Consider the following 16,438-nt stretch of genomic DNA (forward strand, 5'->3'; position numbering starts at 1 on the left):
CTCGAGCAGTGTTGGAAAAGACCGAAAACTTCTAACAATGTTAATTTTGCATTGACGAAAAAGCCCTCCCTCCCGCATCAATTCATGAAAATCCTCTGGACGAGATCCAAAACATTAATTTTATACGGCCTTATACTTACAGTTTGTAACGCAGTTTGCCGCTGTCAATTGTGCATATCGGCAAAAACATTTTTTGCAATCCGTGAAATAATGGATGGTTGAGGGACACACAGAGGATGATTTAAGGAAGCCCCATCATGCACTGCAAACGTGTTATCACCAGAGTTTCAACTGCCACTTTACTTTTCAAATCCCATTGAATTCTGTGCAAAAGATGTTGTTTAAGAATTGTGCGTGTGTCATTATTAGTTGGTCGATTTCAGATCTAAAGTGATGTATGCATGAAGGATAATTCACACCTTCTGTAGGTAACATAAAATGTGAAATCGACCAGCATTGTGAATTCGTTTTTATTGTAAATATATCAGTCCAAATTCAAATTTAACCATGGCCGTCAATGCAATGTGCGAGCAGTCGTGTCATGTTCACTCACACAGCTGTGCTAACCGCAAGTCAACACAGTGGCGTGGTGGGAAGTGCTTAAATCATCCTCTGAGGGACACAAGTCGTTTATCGTGAGTCAGGACTGGTGAAAAATAAATTCGCCAGCGAAGTGGTTACATAACTCCTTAACTAACGCACCTTTTGGAATTAGTAGTACATGCCATATAGACTTTGTGTTGTGATCATTTCGATCGTGGTGCAGAACTCAAAAGCGTGATCCAGTTGACATAGTGATAATCGGATTACACGTAACACTTGGCTGGCGAATAACGTATTTGTATGGATAACCTTACCTGTAAGAAAACCGCTAAGCAAAGCAGCAGTCCCATACACAAGGTGCGTCCAAGCAATAACATGAAAATGATCAGACTCTCTACAATTAAATTTAGCGGAAATATAAAGTTCGGCTCCAAAAAGCCCTCCCTATACCAGTAAACGTGACAATGAGGCACATTCCATTAAAACTGCCAAAAAAGGGTATAGAAGATAACGATATTGCTGTAATAATAGAGGAAAGGAAAAGAAGATGCTTATATGCTATAAATTTATTCAGTAATGGGACTGCAATTCTGCTTATTGTAACACCAACTCCTCCAAAGGTTGCGATTATCGAACCTTCTTTAATTGAAGCTCCCTTTGAAACCGCAAAAGAAACAATGTATATCATCCACCCAGTCAGCGCATATCCTAGAGCAAATCCTGGTATCAACACACGGGTGATAAAAGCAGGTTGGGTAAGAAGTTGAACCCCAAACTCGTTTAAAATTATTCTTAATTGTAATATCGATTCGCTTTCTTTAGGCGTGTTTCTGCTTCTCCCATGTAACAATGATTCAGATTCTGGTTTTGAGCTTTCAGAATACGCTCTTTCCGTATCCGTTACAAGAGTACCACAAGGGATAGAGTGTAGTGCTATTCCACTGAGCAACAGAAGAGTCCCTCGCCAACCATAAGTTTCGAGAAAATTCTGAGTAATAATGGGCATAATTATAATCCCTATCCCAGTACCGCAAGAGTAAATTCCAACTGCTGTTTCATAATATTTGTCAAAATATAGCGGTATCAGTCCAATTGCGATGTTTTCTTGTACAAGAAGAAAACCTGTTGAGGAAAATATAGACGTGATGGTAGTATTATCTTCGTCAAAATTTGTAAATCCAAGTAATATATTTAAAAACTTAAACGTGAATATTTTAAGAAATTCTGTATTAGATGCTTTAAAAAGCGCACCAAAACTGAGATCACCTTGACTTTGACATGTATATAGTTAGCATGGTGTATGGTTATCTTCCATTATGTACCTATTCATGCCGTTTATTGCTGAAATTGAATGACCTAAAACATGTAAAAATACTTCACAATGTTGCACGAGAAAACACATTTTATTTTCACGATAAATTCTTACCTGTAAAGATCAGTCCAATCAAAAGCATTCCTGAATTTGATGCACAAGAACATATTATTAATCCAATGCTTGCCAATAGACCAGATAACATAAGAGCTAGTCGTGGGTTCAGCAACTTTACAATTGCTCCAGATGTGACGCCTGAAATGTATCAATTCAGTGTCACAAGTTTACATTGCATTGAATTCATAACAGGGATGTATCAATGTAAAATTTTTTAAGTATTTCCTCCCCTTTTTTCTTTCGTAAGAAATGCAAGAAACGCGAGTTTCTCTTCTGCAGCGTATCCCTCTCTTCCTAAGGTCAATAACTTTCTGATGGTTCTCGTATTATTTACATGGAAGTAATACCAGCAATGTTGAGAGATAACGATTTGCCGTTTGGCATTTGTGTGGGTTTTTTTTTACCAGATCGGAATTTTCTAGATCGGACTTTTACCAGATCGGATTTTTCTATCACACGGATGTAAGGACGGATGTCCTTACATAGACAATTTTGCCAGGCTTATTGATAATAATCGTATGGTATTGCATATCGTATTGATTCTCCTCCTTTTCCCTCTTTTTTCCTTGCACTAGGGGCGGGGACCCAAATAGGCAATTTTTGCCAGGGGGGACAATTGCCCCCCCCCCCATAGAAGTATATCACGGATGTATGCACTAGGGACACATAAATCATTTTCTCACAATTATGGAATTAAAGACATTATGCTGATTGCAAAGACACCGAATGCAAAATCCTTTAAAGTAGGGTATGTCTTTGCAACTGATCCTAAAACCCTTTAAAATCAACCAAATTTATGATTTTTTTAGCCGTGATCAAAAACGCAAAATGTGGGTGAGTCGGGCCTGTAGAACAAGCTTTTTTCTTCAACTTTAAAAACACTCAAGTTAAATGACTTACCGATTACACAACCACAGCCTGTAATAATTGATATACACGAACCTACAACCCACGTACTCATAACAAGCTGTTCTTTGAGATCAATGAGTAAAACGCTAAAACTTTTCATTGTTCCAATTTCTAAGAATAAACTGAAAGTTACTGCTGTTAGCACTGTCCATGATTTTAGACCATCCTTGTGCATGTTGTGAACCATTTTCTCGCGTTTTTAACGATTTAAAAAGTGAATATCGTAATAAGTGATCCTTATGAATAGCATTCACTATACCAAGTTTACCAGAAGCATTATAAGTGGGTTTTCATCAGTTATGCATCATGCATATTTTTATAACTCATGTAAAGCTTCTTGTCATTTGATTGGCCAATTACTATTGATTATCTCTGCTATTTTAGCGGCCAGCTGCAAAAGGACTATACATGTAGACCTTTTCCCGTCATGTACTATTTCAGGGGGTATGACGTAGTCCATTAACCTCATAGATCGTGTGCATAGTCCGATGGTCAATTATTTTGTCTTAATATGGAAGCTTATGGACATACTGATTCCATATTTGGATTTTGGTAAAGACCATCGATGTTACTAATTTAATATGTAATTATTAAATGCACTAGTTAGTGATGTAGTTATAGAGCAATGTAGAACATCTGTGACTGTAAGAGGTTGTTGTTTACGTATTTTTGTGCGTCTCTAAAAATAATGAAACGGACACCGTCCGTATATCACTGCGTGTCCCGTCATTAGTTTTTCACCTCTTGGCCTATAAAACATGTAAAATGTTAGGTTTCGATAAGAGAAAATATTCTCCCCGACTACCCCATGTCAATAACGCAAAGAAATGTTGCACATTTTTAATGCACATTGTTCAAAAATATTTGAAGCTCCTCAAAAAGGCTATCTATAAACAAACACTGCTTAATTGCTGAAAATTATATTATTATGTTTTCTCTTATCGAGCTTGCTACACTCAATAAGCAGATGGAAGACCTGAAGCTGGCCGATGCAATGGGGAATTACACCACCACCTGGAAAATCATACACTCGCTTTCTGGGAAGAACTCAAGGAAAGGGGTAAAAGTCAAGAAGAGAGATGGATCAGCCCCAACCAGTAACCATGAACTGCTTGAGGAATGGAAGGAATATTTCAGCTCACTCCTTAACAACGACAGTGGCATATAGCAGCTTCAGAACTTCCTGCACCAGCTGTTGAAGATCTTCCTATTATCACTGAGCCCCCAACTCGTGAAGAAGTAGTTGAAGCAATAGCAGCCATGAAGACCAACAAGGCAGCAGCATTGGACTGTGCTATAACTGCTGAAGCACTTCAAGGAGGAGGGTATAGCATGATTGATATGATTCTCAAATTCTGTATGGAAGTATTCTCAACGCTGACACCGCCACGTCAGTGGGTCACAAATGTCATCATTCCTCTACCAAAGAAAGGCGACCTCTCTCTCATAACAAACTAATACCGTGGTATTTCACTTATGTCCATTGCCGCAAAAGTGTACAACAAGATCCTTCTGAACAGAATCCGACCTCACATTGATCCTTTACTGAGAAGCAACCAGGCTGGCTTTAGATCAGGTCGAAGCTGTGCTCAGCAAATACACATTTTGAGGAGGATCATGGAAGGCTTCAAGGAGTACCAACTTCCCTTGACAGTCACTTTTGTGGACTTCAAAAAATCCTTTTACTCCATCAACAGGTCCGTCATGTTCTCAGTGCTGCGGCATTATGGAATACCAAAGGTTGTGGTCAATGCCATCCAGGTGCTCTACAAGGACTCCAATAGCGCCGTTATGGTAGATGGAAGTATCTCAGAGCCTTTCCAAGTAACAACTGGAGTGCTTCAAGGTGATGTGTTGGCACCATTCCTGTTCATTATCCTGGTAGACTACCTCCTGAAGAAATCAACTTCTGGAATTGACGCTGGAATTGTTACCTACCCACGTCGGTCAAGCAGGTATCCTGCTAAGATGCTGAATGACCTGGATTTTGCTGATGATATTGCGCTGTTGGAATCTTCTATAGCCCGGGCCCAGTCACAGCTTACTAGGACTGCAACAGCAGCAGCAGATCTAGGCCTTGTCATCAGCGCACCTAAGACAGAATATATGACTGCAAACTGTAATGCCCAGCCAGCACTTGAAGTCTATGGTAGTACCATCAACCATGTCACAGACTTCAAGTACTTGGGTTCCAAGATGGGCTCTAGTGTTGGAGACCTAAAAAGAAGAAAAGCACTAGCCTGGGCCGCTTTCTGGAAACTGGAACGCCTTTGAGAAGCCCATCCCTGCCAATCGGAACAAAAATCAAGCTGTTTGAGACAACTTGTGTCACTATCCTTCTGTACGGGTGCGAGTCATGGGTAATCACCAAGGACATGGAAAACAAGATCAATGCCTTTGCAACATCTTGCTACAGAGTCATGTTAAACATCAAGCGTGTGGATCGGATCCCAAATGAAACCATCTACAATCTGACCAACACCACTCCACTGGTTGCCAGAGTCAAGATTCATCAACTCAAATTTCTCGGCCATACTGCGTCTTGAAGATGACGAGCCTGTGAAAGAATATGCCTTTTTTATTCCACCACATGGGAAGAGGAAACCGGGACGGCCGCGGACACTGTACTTACAGCATGTACAGCCCCTCCTGGGAGATACTGAAGGGATGCTGCAGCCAAACAAAATTGTTTCGCTTGCCCAAGATCGCAACAGTTGGAGAAAGCTTGTAGTCGCCTGCTCCGCAGCCGACTGATGATGATGATATTATTGTAGCTGCCTAAAACATGAAAACCCATGAGCTTCCTGGGCCTTTGCTCCTTGGACTCCAACCACGGGCCCTAAAGCGGTCCCCTGGATCCCATGCTCCGCTCGTATTTTGGTATATATATATTTTTTTTGGGGGGGGGGATTTTTAGACCCTTGCCCACGCTGCCAGAGAGGTCTGGCTACGCCACCTAGCCTTATAATGACAAGAAACCAGCGGTTTAAAGGCAGGGGTGTAGCTAGCTTGGTGTGAGGGGGGGGGGGGGGGGAGAACATTTTCGGGGGGAAAGACGTCCCCCCCTTCCAATTCCATTGCATTTATTTATATTACTTAAGTTTCCCTTCCTTCTCTTTCCTTCTTCTTTATATTCTTTAATTTCCCGGGTCAATTTCTTCCACTTTCTCTTCCTTCCGTTATATTCACTTAAATTACACAAAAACAGGGTCACGCGGCCGCTGTGAAATTTAAAGATAATAAATGTTTCCGTTTGTCATGATACTACTGGTTATTACATTCAAACACCTGGACCGGACGTAAAAAGTTTATGATTAAAATTTCAACAACTCTTCCTATACCTTTGTACAGGAGCCAACCGTTGTTAAACCGTGATGAACCCACACTTTTACTGTAGCGTATACGCGAACGCGAGCGAGACTACGCGTTACGCGAGAGCGCGTAAAATTCGTCATGCCTGGAACCTTTGTGCGTATGCCAGCTTACAAGTTGAATTCAGTATTTTTCATGTAGCGGCTAAACATTGCCGTTTTATTCTGTAGTTTTATTGCTGATATCAAAAGAGAAATCATCGAAGTTTTTTTTTGTAAGGCTGAGTGGCAATGATTAACTGACATTCCTCGTAAAATAATCGTGAATTATACGATATTTAGCTTCTTTTCGTTGTTGAAAGGATTCAATCATGTTTCACCGTTGTTCATCACCGTTTAACAACTCGCGTCCGGCGCGTCTGCGTGGTTTACTTCGCTCGGGCAGCTAAAGCTGCCCTCGCGAAGTAAACCAGCAGACGACGCGGCCGCATCGTTGTTAAATGGTGATGAACAACGGTGAAACATGATTGAATCCCTAATTATATGCACACCTGATACAAATATTTACCCATTAATATCATGTATATCTGATAAAAACATTACCATGATTACTCAACAGAATATTTACTGGCTGTTAACATTGTTCGTTTTATGCAAATCCAAGAAAAATGAAGATGTTAAACTCAAATTTTAGTGACGTTTCGCCACTACACTAATGATTTCTTCAGACTGGCAAGTGGCAACTCATCACATCTGCTTCCTTTTATAGGCAACATGAACCGCTATAGAGGGCGTGATGAGTTGGTCAAAGATGTTGTTGAGTAAGTAGGCCCCCTCGTCCTTGTTTAGAGTGTCTTTTCCTTTTCGGCGTATCCAGATGGCTTCTTTCAGCCACCTAGTGGTCTTATCAGCTTCTCTATCGATGACTTTTGAGTCCTCCCAATTGATGGAATGATTAGTAGAGACAACATGATCAGTGATAGCTGACTTGTGAATGTCTGTGATAGATGACGTGCGGTTGGCTCTTGTGTAGGGCTTCATTTCAAATTTCTCCACCTCTTTTTGGTGTTCTTTGAGGCGAACGCCGAATGTGCGGCCGGTTTCTCCGATGTAGGTACCAGCACAATCTTCGCAGGGGATTTCATATTATCGCCTCTCCTTTTTGTTGAGGGAGAAGTTTGTCCTTAGGGTGAACAAGCATACTGCGGATGGTGTGGTGAGGTTTCACAGCGGTAGATTGGTATCCACGTTAACACCGTAATCTCACCAAACAAAGTGCCTTTTCAGCGACGCTTCAATTACAAGAAAGCAAACTGGAACGGATTCACAAAAGAGCTAGATCAGAAGGTGAAGAGAATTACTCCAACTCAAGACAACTATGACACCTTTGCCCAACTAGTTTCCAAGACTGCTCGTGGACATATACCAAGAGACTGCAGGGTGGAATACATACCAGGCCTTTCCAAGGAATGTGCAGAAGAATACCAAGAGTATGTGACCATGTTTGAAGCTGACCCCTTCGCCGAGGAAACAAGAGCAAAGGGTGAGGCAGTTATGGAATCCATCTCCCATGAGCGTAGTAAGACCTGGCATACCCTTATAGAGTCAACAGACATGGCCCGTAACAGCAAGAAGGCATGGTCCACCATCCGCAAACTCCAAGGTGACCCTACCACAGCCCCACAGCAGCCCAAAGTCACACCCAACCAGGTTGCCCACCAACTGCTCCTGAATGGAAGAAGTGGCAAGAAACATAAGAAGACCAAATTAGACCGCAAGAAATACAGCGGAGATCCCGGCTTTACCAAGCCCTTTACTATGCAGGAGCTGGAAGCAGAAATCGCCAAACTCCAACCAGGGAAAGCAATTCGTCGTCCGTATTCCATAGTGGCGTATAGTGGGGCGCCGCGAATAAACAACTTTTCGAGAAAATCGGGTTTGAAGAAATGCCAATTTAAAATCGAGTTGTGTAAATCAGACATTCATTATATTTTGTAAATGATGTGAAATTTCTGTAGTAAACTAAATAGATTTTATTGTTATATATTTTTCAAAAGAAATAAATACATACTTTTGCTGGCAAACTGACAATAAAACTATACGTCACTATGGAAAACGAACAAAACGCAATACCTAACCTTTTCGTATTCCATAGTGGCGTATCGACCATACGCCACTTTTTATACACATTTTATAATTATGAAATATCGGCAAAATGAAAAACATCGTATTCCATAGTGGCGTATAGGTCCGATACGCGTACGCCACTATGACATACGATGTTTTTCATTTTGCCGATATTTCATAATTATAAAATGTGTATAAAAAGTGGCGTATGGTCGATACGCCACTATGGAATACGAAAAATGTCACTTTGTAACTATACGCCACATTTAATTAATCAATTACTAATTAATTAGCTAATTATGACTGATGAGACTTAGAAAAAATGAAAGAGAACATCATTAAAGACATATGTGCCAATTTTCAAAAAAATGACCAAAAATCACTATACGCCACTATGGAATACAGCCGACGAATTGGCCTTGACAACATCGCAACTGAGCAGCTGAAGAACTTTGATCCAGAGGCAAAGAAATGGCTCTTACAGCTCTACAACACCTGTCGTAGCAGCCACAGACTCCCCAAGATCTGGAAGAAGTCTCATATCATCGGTCTGCTGAAGCCAGGGCTTCTCAGCCTGTGGTAGACGATCATTCCAGAACAAGCAGGTTTCCGTCCTGGCAAGTCAACAACAAGCCAAGTTCTCAACCTTACCCAGCACATTGAGGATGGATTTGAGGAAGGATTGGTAACCGGGGTTGTTTTCGTCGACCTGTCAGCAGCCTACGATACCGTCAATCATACATGTCTCCTCAACAAAATCCTGGAGCTAACCAAAGATATCCACCTGACGGAGCTCATCGAATGCATGTTTGACAACAGGGTATTCTTTGTTCAGCTTGGAGACAAGAAGAGCCGGTGGCGAAGACTCAGGAACGGACTACCCCAAGGCAGTGTTCTCGCACCTCTCCTGTTCAATATATACACCAATGATCAAAATCACTCTACTGTGCCACGTTTTCACCTGATGTCCATTTCACTAAACTTTGTGAAGCTTCGTACGTCTTGAAATCATTCGTAACTTACGACGAGTCGTAAGTTCCATTTCACTATTGAAACTTACTTACGAACGGGTGTGAGTACGGGATTTACTACTATTTTAATTAATTTAAAAGAGTAAAAGATACTGAATACGAATGTTTTGGACTGCCAGGCTGTATATGAACCTCCCTAAAATAGAATCTCTCAATGGTTATAAAATTTGCTCCAAATTATGCATGATTTAATCGGAGATTTTAATTTAAGCCCAGGTGTTAATGAATGATATAATCTATATCGTAATCACAAACAAATCATCGGTGCGTTTAAGGTGATAGTCAATAGTAACTCATTAAACGGTTTAACCGTCTGTTTGAAAGTGAAAGTGGCAGTGTAAAAAGTGACATGGCCTTTGTTGTATATGCTCCTCATAAGGGGATATTGAAGTTCTCTAGATAAGTGTTAAAAATTGCTAAAGGTGGAACAACTTGAAATTGGAACCACATGCGATACTAATCTACACTGAGTTTGTCCACTTTGAAGTACAAAGTAAAGTACGCAGTAAATTACGCAGTTTCTGAGCGCCGTAATGCCGAAAGGAATTAACACGCTTGCTGGGCGCACCCAACTGCATGAGCGTCTTTATACGCGACGCACGATACGCTTACGCAAAATGCGTGTACCTTACTTCGTACTTCAAAGTTTCCAAACTGTATGGAGAAACCGCCATCAAGACAATCATTTTTATTATGAATTTACTACGTAATGTATTTATATGAAGAAGCTGCCAAACAGCCTCATCTTAATCTGGCGCCACAAAATGTTGTTTTATACTTACCATGCTTACACAGCAAAATGGTCAGCGATTATAATAGCGCCTGGCGGAAACCGTAAAATTTTGTAACCATTCCGATGATCACAATTATTCACAACTTCAACGTCACTCATTTGCCAGCTGATTAACATTCAGTTGTTAACAGTCCTGCGGAAATAGTTCACAACTAATGACAACAGGTGAATGGAAGCTAAATGGATTCATGGGCAGTGCCTTTTTTTCGACATAGCGGTTAACCCTAAATTTATACTTAGGTGTAATTTGTCTTGGGTTCAATCTCTACCATGGAAAGTTTGATATATCTTTATTAATGTAATGATTTTTTGTACTAGATTAGGGTTTTTGCGTCTCATATTTGAAAGAACCAATGTTTAATCCCCGTTTAATCGCAATTATTTCGAAACCACAAACCAAAACTGGGTGCTATGTACGGGACTGGTCTACGAGTATACATTTTTTCCAAGTTGGCAATGGGAATTTGCTTCATTTTGCATGTGCACGGCTTTCTTGTGATGACCTCTCATATGTCTATTTTAAGAAAAAGAGATGAGGTTGTTGTATATTCTACTTGAAGAGTTTAGGCAGACATGAAATATGCTGGATAGGGATTTTTTTTGTTCATAGATAAAATTTGCTGCAGTCAACGAAATCTGGCGAATGACTTATTTTCAGTCCAGACTGACACCCAACATAATATTATTAGTTGAATCATTTTCTTACGATCCGTGACCATTCATAGCATACCTTTGTTTCTCTGTGGATTTGACTAGATGGACATATTCTAAGAAAAAATAGCTCCTATGTCCCTCCCAAAAATGGCGGGAAAATCTATTTATAGCTCATTTTTCAAAATGGCCGCCGGTGACATTTTGAAAAACATGAATATCTATATACCATGTTCTGGATAGGCTATAATGACAAATAATATGCCGTTTTCCACTATCTTTGTCCCTCTTTCTCTCTTCCTGCAGCCCCTTCTCATTCTTCATGTCCCCTCGTCCACCTCTTCCTCCCTCATCCCCTCCCAAGACCTCTCACAAAAGAACTGCCCCCCCCCTTCAGTACGCCACTGTTTATGACATTCTCCTTCTTAAAATAAAATGTCAATTTGTGAAAAAACTTTTATATAGGCCTATACCGGTATACTTATTATATGTTACATGTATATACGTAGCTATTACCATTATACAGTAGGCATGCAGACATGACAGCCTTGATGTGTAATCATTCAGCACGCGCATTCAATTTATTTAAATGAAGCACCTACAGTCAGTGGGGTGACAGCGAACTGCACCAGCGGCTAATGTGTGCCTTTTGTGCTTACGGCTACTCAATCACACCCTTGGGTGGTATGACAACAAAGGGTACTTTTCGTTCCAGTAAGCGCTTTCACGCGACTTTCGTTTGATCACTTTAATATTGGGCTATTCCAGCAAATAGGTGCACACCCCTATAGAGGAGTAAATTTTCAATCAAAGAAATGTCCGGATTTCCAAGTCTGTTTTCTGAAAACGACTGGATTTCCAGTTGCCAATGTTACTGGAAAAAGCTTGGAAATACATTCAAATGAAGGGAAAATGACGGAAATGTTGAAAATGAGCTCTCAAATTGAGGATTTCTGATTTCAAACTATTTTTCTGCCGGATTTTATTGCCTTTGGGCACTTTAAAAGTCTGGATTTCCAACAGTCACGAGTGGACAAAAAGTCCGGATATCCGAACTCCTCTATAGGGGGTGTGCATCTATTTTCTGGAATAGCCCATTGACAGTAGCCTGCTAGGTAAAGCGTTAATACACTGTCGGGTCAGCTTACCGATTTAATGGCGGAAGCCCTTTGTCCCAAACAAAAGGTAGGCCTACCTTTCGATGAATAGCTTGTCAGATTTCAAATCGGCACAAGTGAACAATGCGTTACATAATCTATTGCCTCTCCATCTTTAATAGCTCCATGGATATTACAGTCGGTAATCACCCCTGGGATCAGTAAATCCATGAGGGCAAAATCCAGCTCCTCGACACTGGGACATTGCCTCCACTTAGTGGTGAAACGTCACTAAAACGTAAGTAAATCATCTTCGTTTTTAATCGGAATTGTTCAAAATGAACAAAATTCACAGTTTAAATCAACATTCCTAATGAACTAAGATCTGTGATTATTTATTGATGAAAACTAAGGAAAATGATATCAATGAAATAATTAAATTAATATTAAACATAAAGCCTAGGCCTATATATATTTTGTTTTGTCAACGATGAAATCCGTTCAAAAATTAAGTTTTAGGCCCTGTAATATTTGACAACAAACTCTACTTTTGCACAATAACTTCGCAGAAGTGGTGTAGTCTTAGCAATCAATACATTCAGAAAATACAAGATTGGATTGAGTAATCAGTCTTTTTGATGATAATGTGCTTGTAACTTACAGTAAACTATATATTGCGAGTAGATATATTTTTAATAAAATGCTATAGGCCTATGCTTTAAAGGGATTGCATGTTATGCAGGAGCCTTATTTCATGATGCAGTCATGTCTACAGTAGAACTCATCTCGACCTTTGCAGGATTAAACCCCATTAAAAGCTATTAAACCAAGATAACACTCATTGAAGCAGCTCAACTGATTAAATCAGATCTTCTCTGGTTGTGAACAAGTGTCTGTTTTCAATGTGCGACATCGCAATAAAGCTGGTATTTATAGCTTCAGTTGGGTAACCGATTATAAAGGAAACGAAAGGAAACAATGGTATGTGTACTTTTGTTCACGAAATGAGACAAAGACCTGCTTTTTGTTAACCAGCATTCTTCAAAATGAGCAACATGATTGTTGACTTAACACGGTTTGGAAATAATTTCTTCATATTTTTGGTGTTATCTGTCGTTTACATCCTATCCTTCCTAAAACACAAAAGTGCGACCCTCTCCAAACATCTAAATTAGCTAAAAATTTAGGACATGTTACAAAACTTTATTTTCTAGAACCTATTTAGAATAATTTAAATGTAGCTTTTACCGTTTTTGTGGCATCCTTCAGAAGTGAGCGGTCCGATACCAATATTTTCGGTCAAATCTCCATTCAATTAACACGGGGAGTTGGCTAGCTATGCCTTGCCCTCACTCATATTTTACAAAAGTGCGACCATTTCTGAACATCTAACCTATAGCTGTAATTTTAGGTCATGTTAGAGAAATATATTTGCTAGAAGTTTTGGAGAATAAATAAAATATTGGCTGGTTATTTTTCACACAGTGATGTTAACTAGGCAAGTGTCCATTCTCCCAACATACATCATTTGTTGAGGTCACGCGTCAATGGTGAGAGCACTGTGTATTGTGTATAGGAAAACGGACAGTAACTGCAGTATGTGTCAGTTTTAGAAAAAAAAAAAAAAAACTGCAGAGTTCTAAATAGTCGTAAATGCCTGGTAAAAGACAGAAAAGGCAAAAAGACAGAAGTTTAGAGTTATGAATGAGAGAGTTGTCAGGAAGCTGTAGGAGTTAGATTGTTATCATGGTAATGGACATGATTTGTGTAAGCGCGAAAATGTTGAAGGCCAGGTCAAGGTCATCCGAGGTGAATTGAGTATAGATTGTCAGAATGTCGATTATTCTGCGCCAAAATTATTAAAGGTCATACCGGTCATTTGATGTCGACTAAGTATAATTGAATAGAATATTCAAAGTCGTGTCAAGGTCACTTGATGTCAACTGAACATTGATTATCGGATTGTTATAAAACGTGGTGCGTGTAATCACATCACAATTAAGCGTAAAAACCATTCAGGTCATATCAAGGTTAACTGTTAGGGGGCCTACTGATAAAAGTTAGGTGGATTGTCATGAAACTTGGTTGATATGATCACCCTTGAGCAGCAAACATTTTTACGGTCGTGTGAATTTAGATTGTCGTGAAACTCGGTGGATGTGATTTCCATTGATTGAGCCATTTGTTACAAGTGTGAATTAAATGTAAACTTATTCAGCACATGTTTTTCAATTCAACTTTCAAAATGAAAATTCTTGAGTAGCCTATTTCATGGTTTGTTATTGATGGTATTTACCAATAAATACCGATATTTCCCACCCGGTTAGTTGTGCCACACACAATTACTAGCATTCCAAGTAGGCTACTTGTCAATGCCAAATTATGAAACATGATCTTCATCCATGGCGTTATCCTTTTTAAAAACAGTTCTTGGTTTCTTTTCAATTTGAAAATCCGACGACAAACAAAATTTTAGGGCCTATGATGTGCATAGGAAAATAAGTAAATCTATTATTTGTTAATTATTTAATTATTGAAAATAATTAATGAAATGATTGATGTATAAAACATCACTTTTGGCTTTTTAACAAGGAAAATCGGATGACAAATAAAATATGCAGGGCCTATGATATGGGCATAATTTATCATGCATATAGTATTTAACAATGTACCCAATTTTACTATTATGAAATTGGATTCAGTAGGCCTACGCTTCGCGGCTATCCTAATTGACCGCAAGTTACGCCGAATGCAAAGCTAGGCCTATAAAGAAATGCTAAAATAACGAAGCTCACCAAAAAACGGCACTTAGGCCTATCAGGAATAACGTGAAGGAAAAAAGATTAAGAAACAAAAATGCAAAACATGACTGGTATTTTAAAAAACGATGATGATTCAGTAGGCCTACGCTAGAAATTGTTTGTCTTATATAAATCCGCCGTAATTGCTATCTCCAGTAGATAGTAAAAAAAAAATCATTAAACATACCTATATAGAAATAAATATATTTTACAAAAAATGCTTATAACAGATTCCGCTGGTATTAATTATTTTCTTCGTAGGCCTTAAATATCATAATTTGTGCTTTCCTTGCGGGTTTGCTTGCTATCTTCTGAAGATAGCATTTTAGGGCCTACGACGAAAATAATTAACCACCAGCGGAATCTGTTAAAACATATTTTCGTTTATATTTCTATAGGTCCTATAGTTTCTTTTCGTTTCGTGGACCCACCCACAAATCCACAAACATACATTTTAAAAATTTTCCTATTTAGGCCTATACTAGTAAGATAGAACTTGAACAATAAAGTTCAAAAACTCAAGTTCGCTCAAATTTATATCTCCTGTGATTATGCGTAAAAATAATGAGGGCGCTAATCCAACCGAAGTCTCGCAAAACTTCGTACATGTAATGAAAATAAACGAGATCTCCATGGTGATATTTACAACATGGCGGATAACGAGGTAGGAAAATAATTCATTAGGTCACCAAAAAACATTGAGTTTATGGCAAAGTGGTGCTATAATTATAATTTCTGACAATGTAGTAAATATATTAAGTATATTTCTTTATCAAGCAATGTTGTAAAATAGTTCTCTATCGAGACACTAGGTAGCAAATTCGCCGCAACTGCGATCGTTGGTTTTTTGGAAAAGGTTGTTGAATTTTGATCCTTTACTGTCGACTGTTTACAAAATTACAATACCTGCTCAAGAATGTTCAACATTGCAGCCACGCCGACGAAAGAGATAACAGACAAACTCCAAACAGACAAAAGTCTCAGCACCACTCTATAATGAGGGCCGATTGTTCCATGAAATGTGACAGGCGAAACTGCGCACGTACGTACATATAACGTATACGTCGAACAACTGAATACATGCACAACGTACGGACCAATATATTTTTGTAAACATTTTAGGCCTATAACAAAATGTATATTTTCGTACAATTGTACAACTATCGTTTCTACCCTATGACCTATAAAAGTTACCTGTTATCAAAGTGTCCGCAAAAAACTGGTCATCGCAAGTATCTTTGATGCTGAAAAGTCGCGATATTCACGCAGGGACAGGCCGAAAACCTTACCTCGATCGTAAAATCCAGCCCATGCATGTCATAAATAATTCATTATTGTATTGTGTAAATGTCACTGATTGTGTCGACGTATTGTTATTGCACCTGTTACAGCAGAAGTCATGCTGAATTTATACTCGATCGCTGGATCACCATGTGAATTCGCTTATTAAAAAAAAAAAACCTCTACGACCAGGTTGTTAAGCATCGAAAGCACGTTGACTGGCTTAGCAAATATCCAATTATTTTGTAAACCAATCAGGTTAGACGTACTTTACTGGCGGGTCACATTAATTCATACCGTAAAAGACTGTCGCCTTCATTGATTGGCTAACGATTGCGATGAATGGTGTTTGCAACCAATCACAAAACGGGTTACAAATAAATAAGGCGCCCATCGGAAATTTTGTGTGGTACGTCATGCCACGAGGTAGCGGGAGGCTTCGCTTTTCTGCTAGCTTTAAAAGCG

The 16,438-nt window shown here is 39.3% G+C and overlaps 1 protein-coding gene across 1 annotated transcript in view; it reads left to right on the top strand.

Annotated features, from left to right (window-relative positions):
* The first annotated feature begins 15,290 nt into the window (after positions 1 to 15,290).
* Positions 15,291 to 16,438, top strand: part of LOC140156483 (adenylate kinase 9-like) — a 69,668-nt gene continuing 68,520 nt past the window's right edge. Inside the window, 1 exon segment of the mRNA XM_072179426.1 lies at positions 15,291 to 15,356. Within this exon segment, the coding sequence (XP_072035527.1) occupies positions 15,342 to 15,356 (15 nt within the window). The 5' untranslated portion in view covers positions 15,291 to 15,341.

Source organism: Amphiura filiformis, chromosome 7, assembly GCF_039555335.1.
Source record: "Amphiura filiformis chromosome 7, Afil_fr2py, whole genome shotgun sequence".
In the NCBI taxonomy this organism is placed as follows: domain Eukaryota; kingdom Metazoa; phylum Echinodermata; class Ophiuroidea; order Amphilepidida; family Amphiuridae; genus Amphiura; species Amphiura filiformis.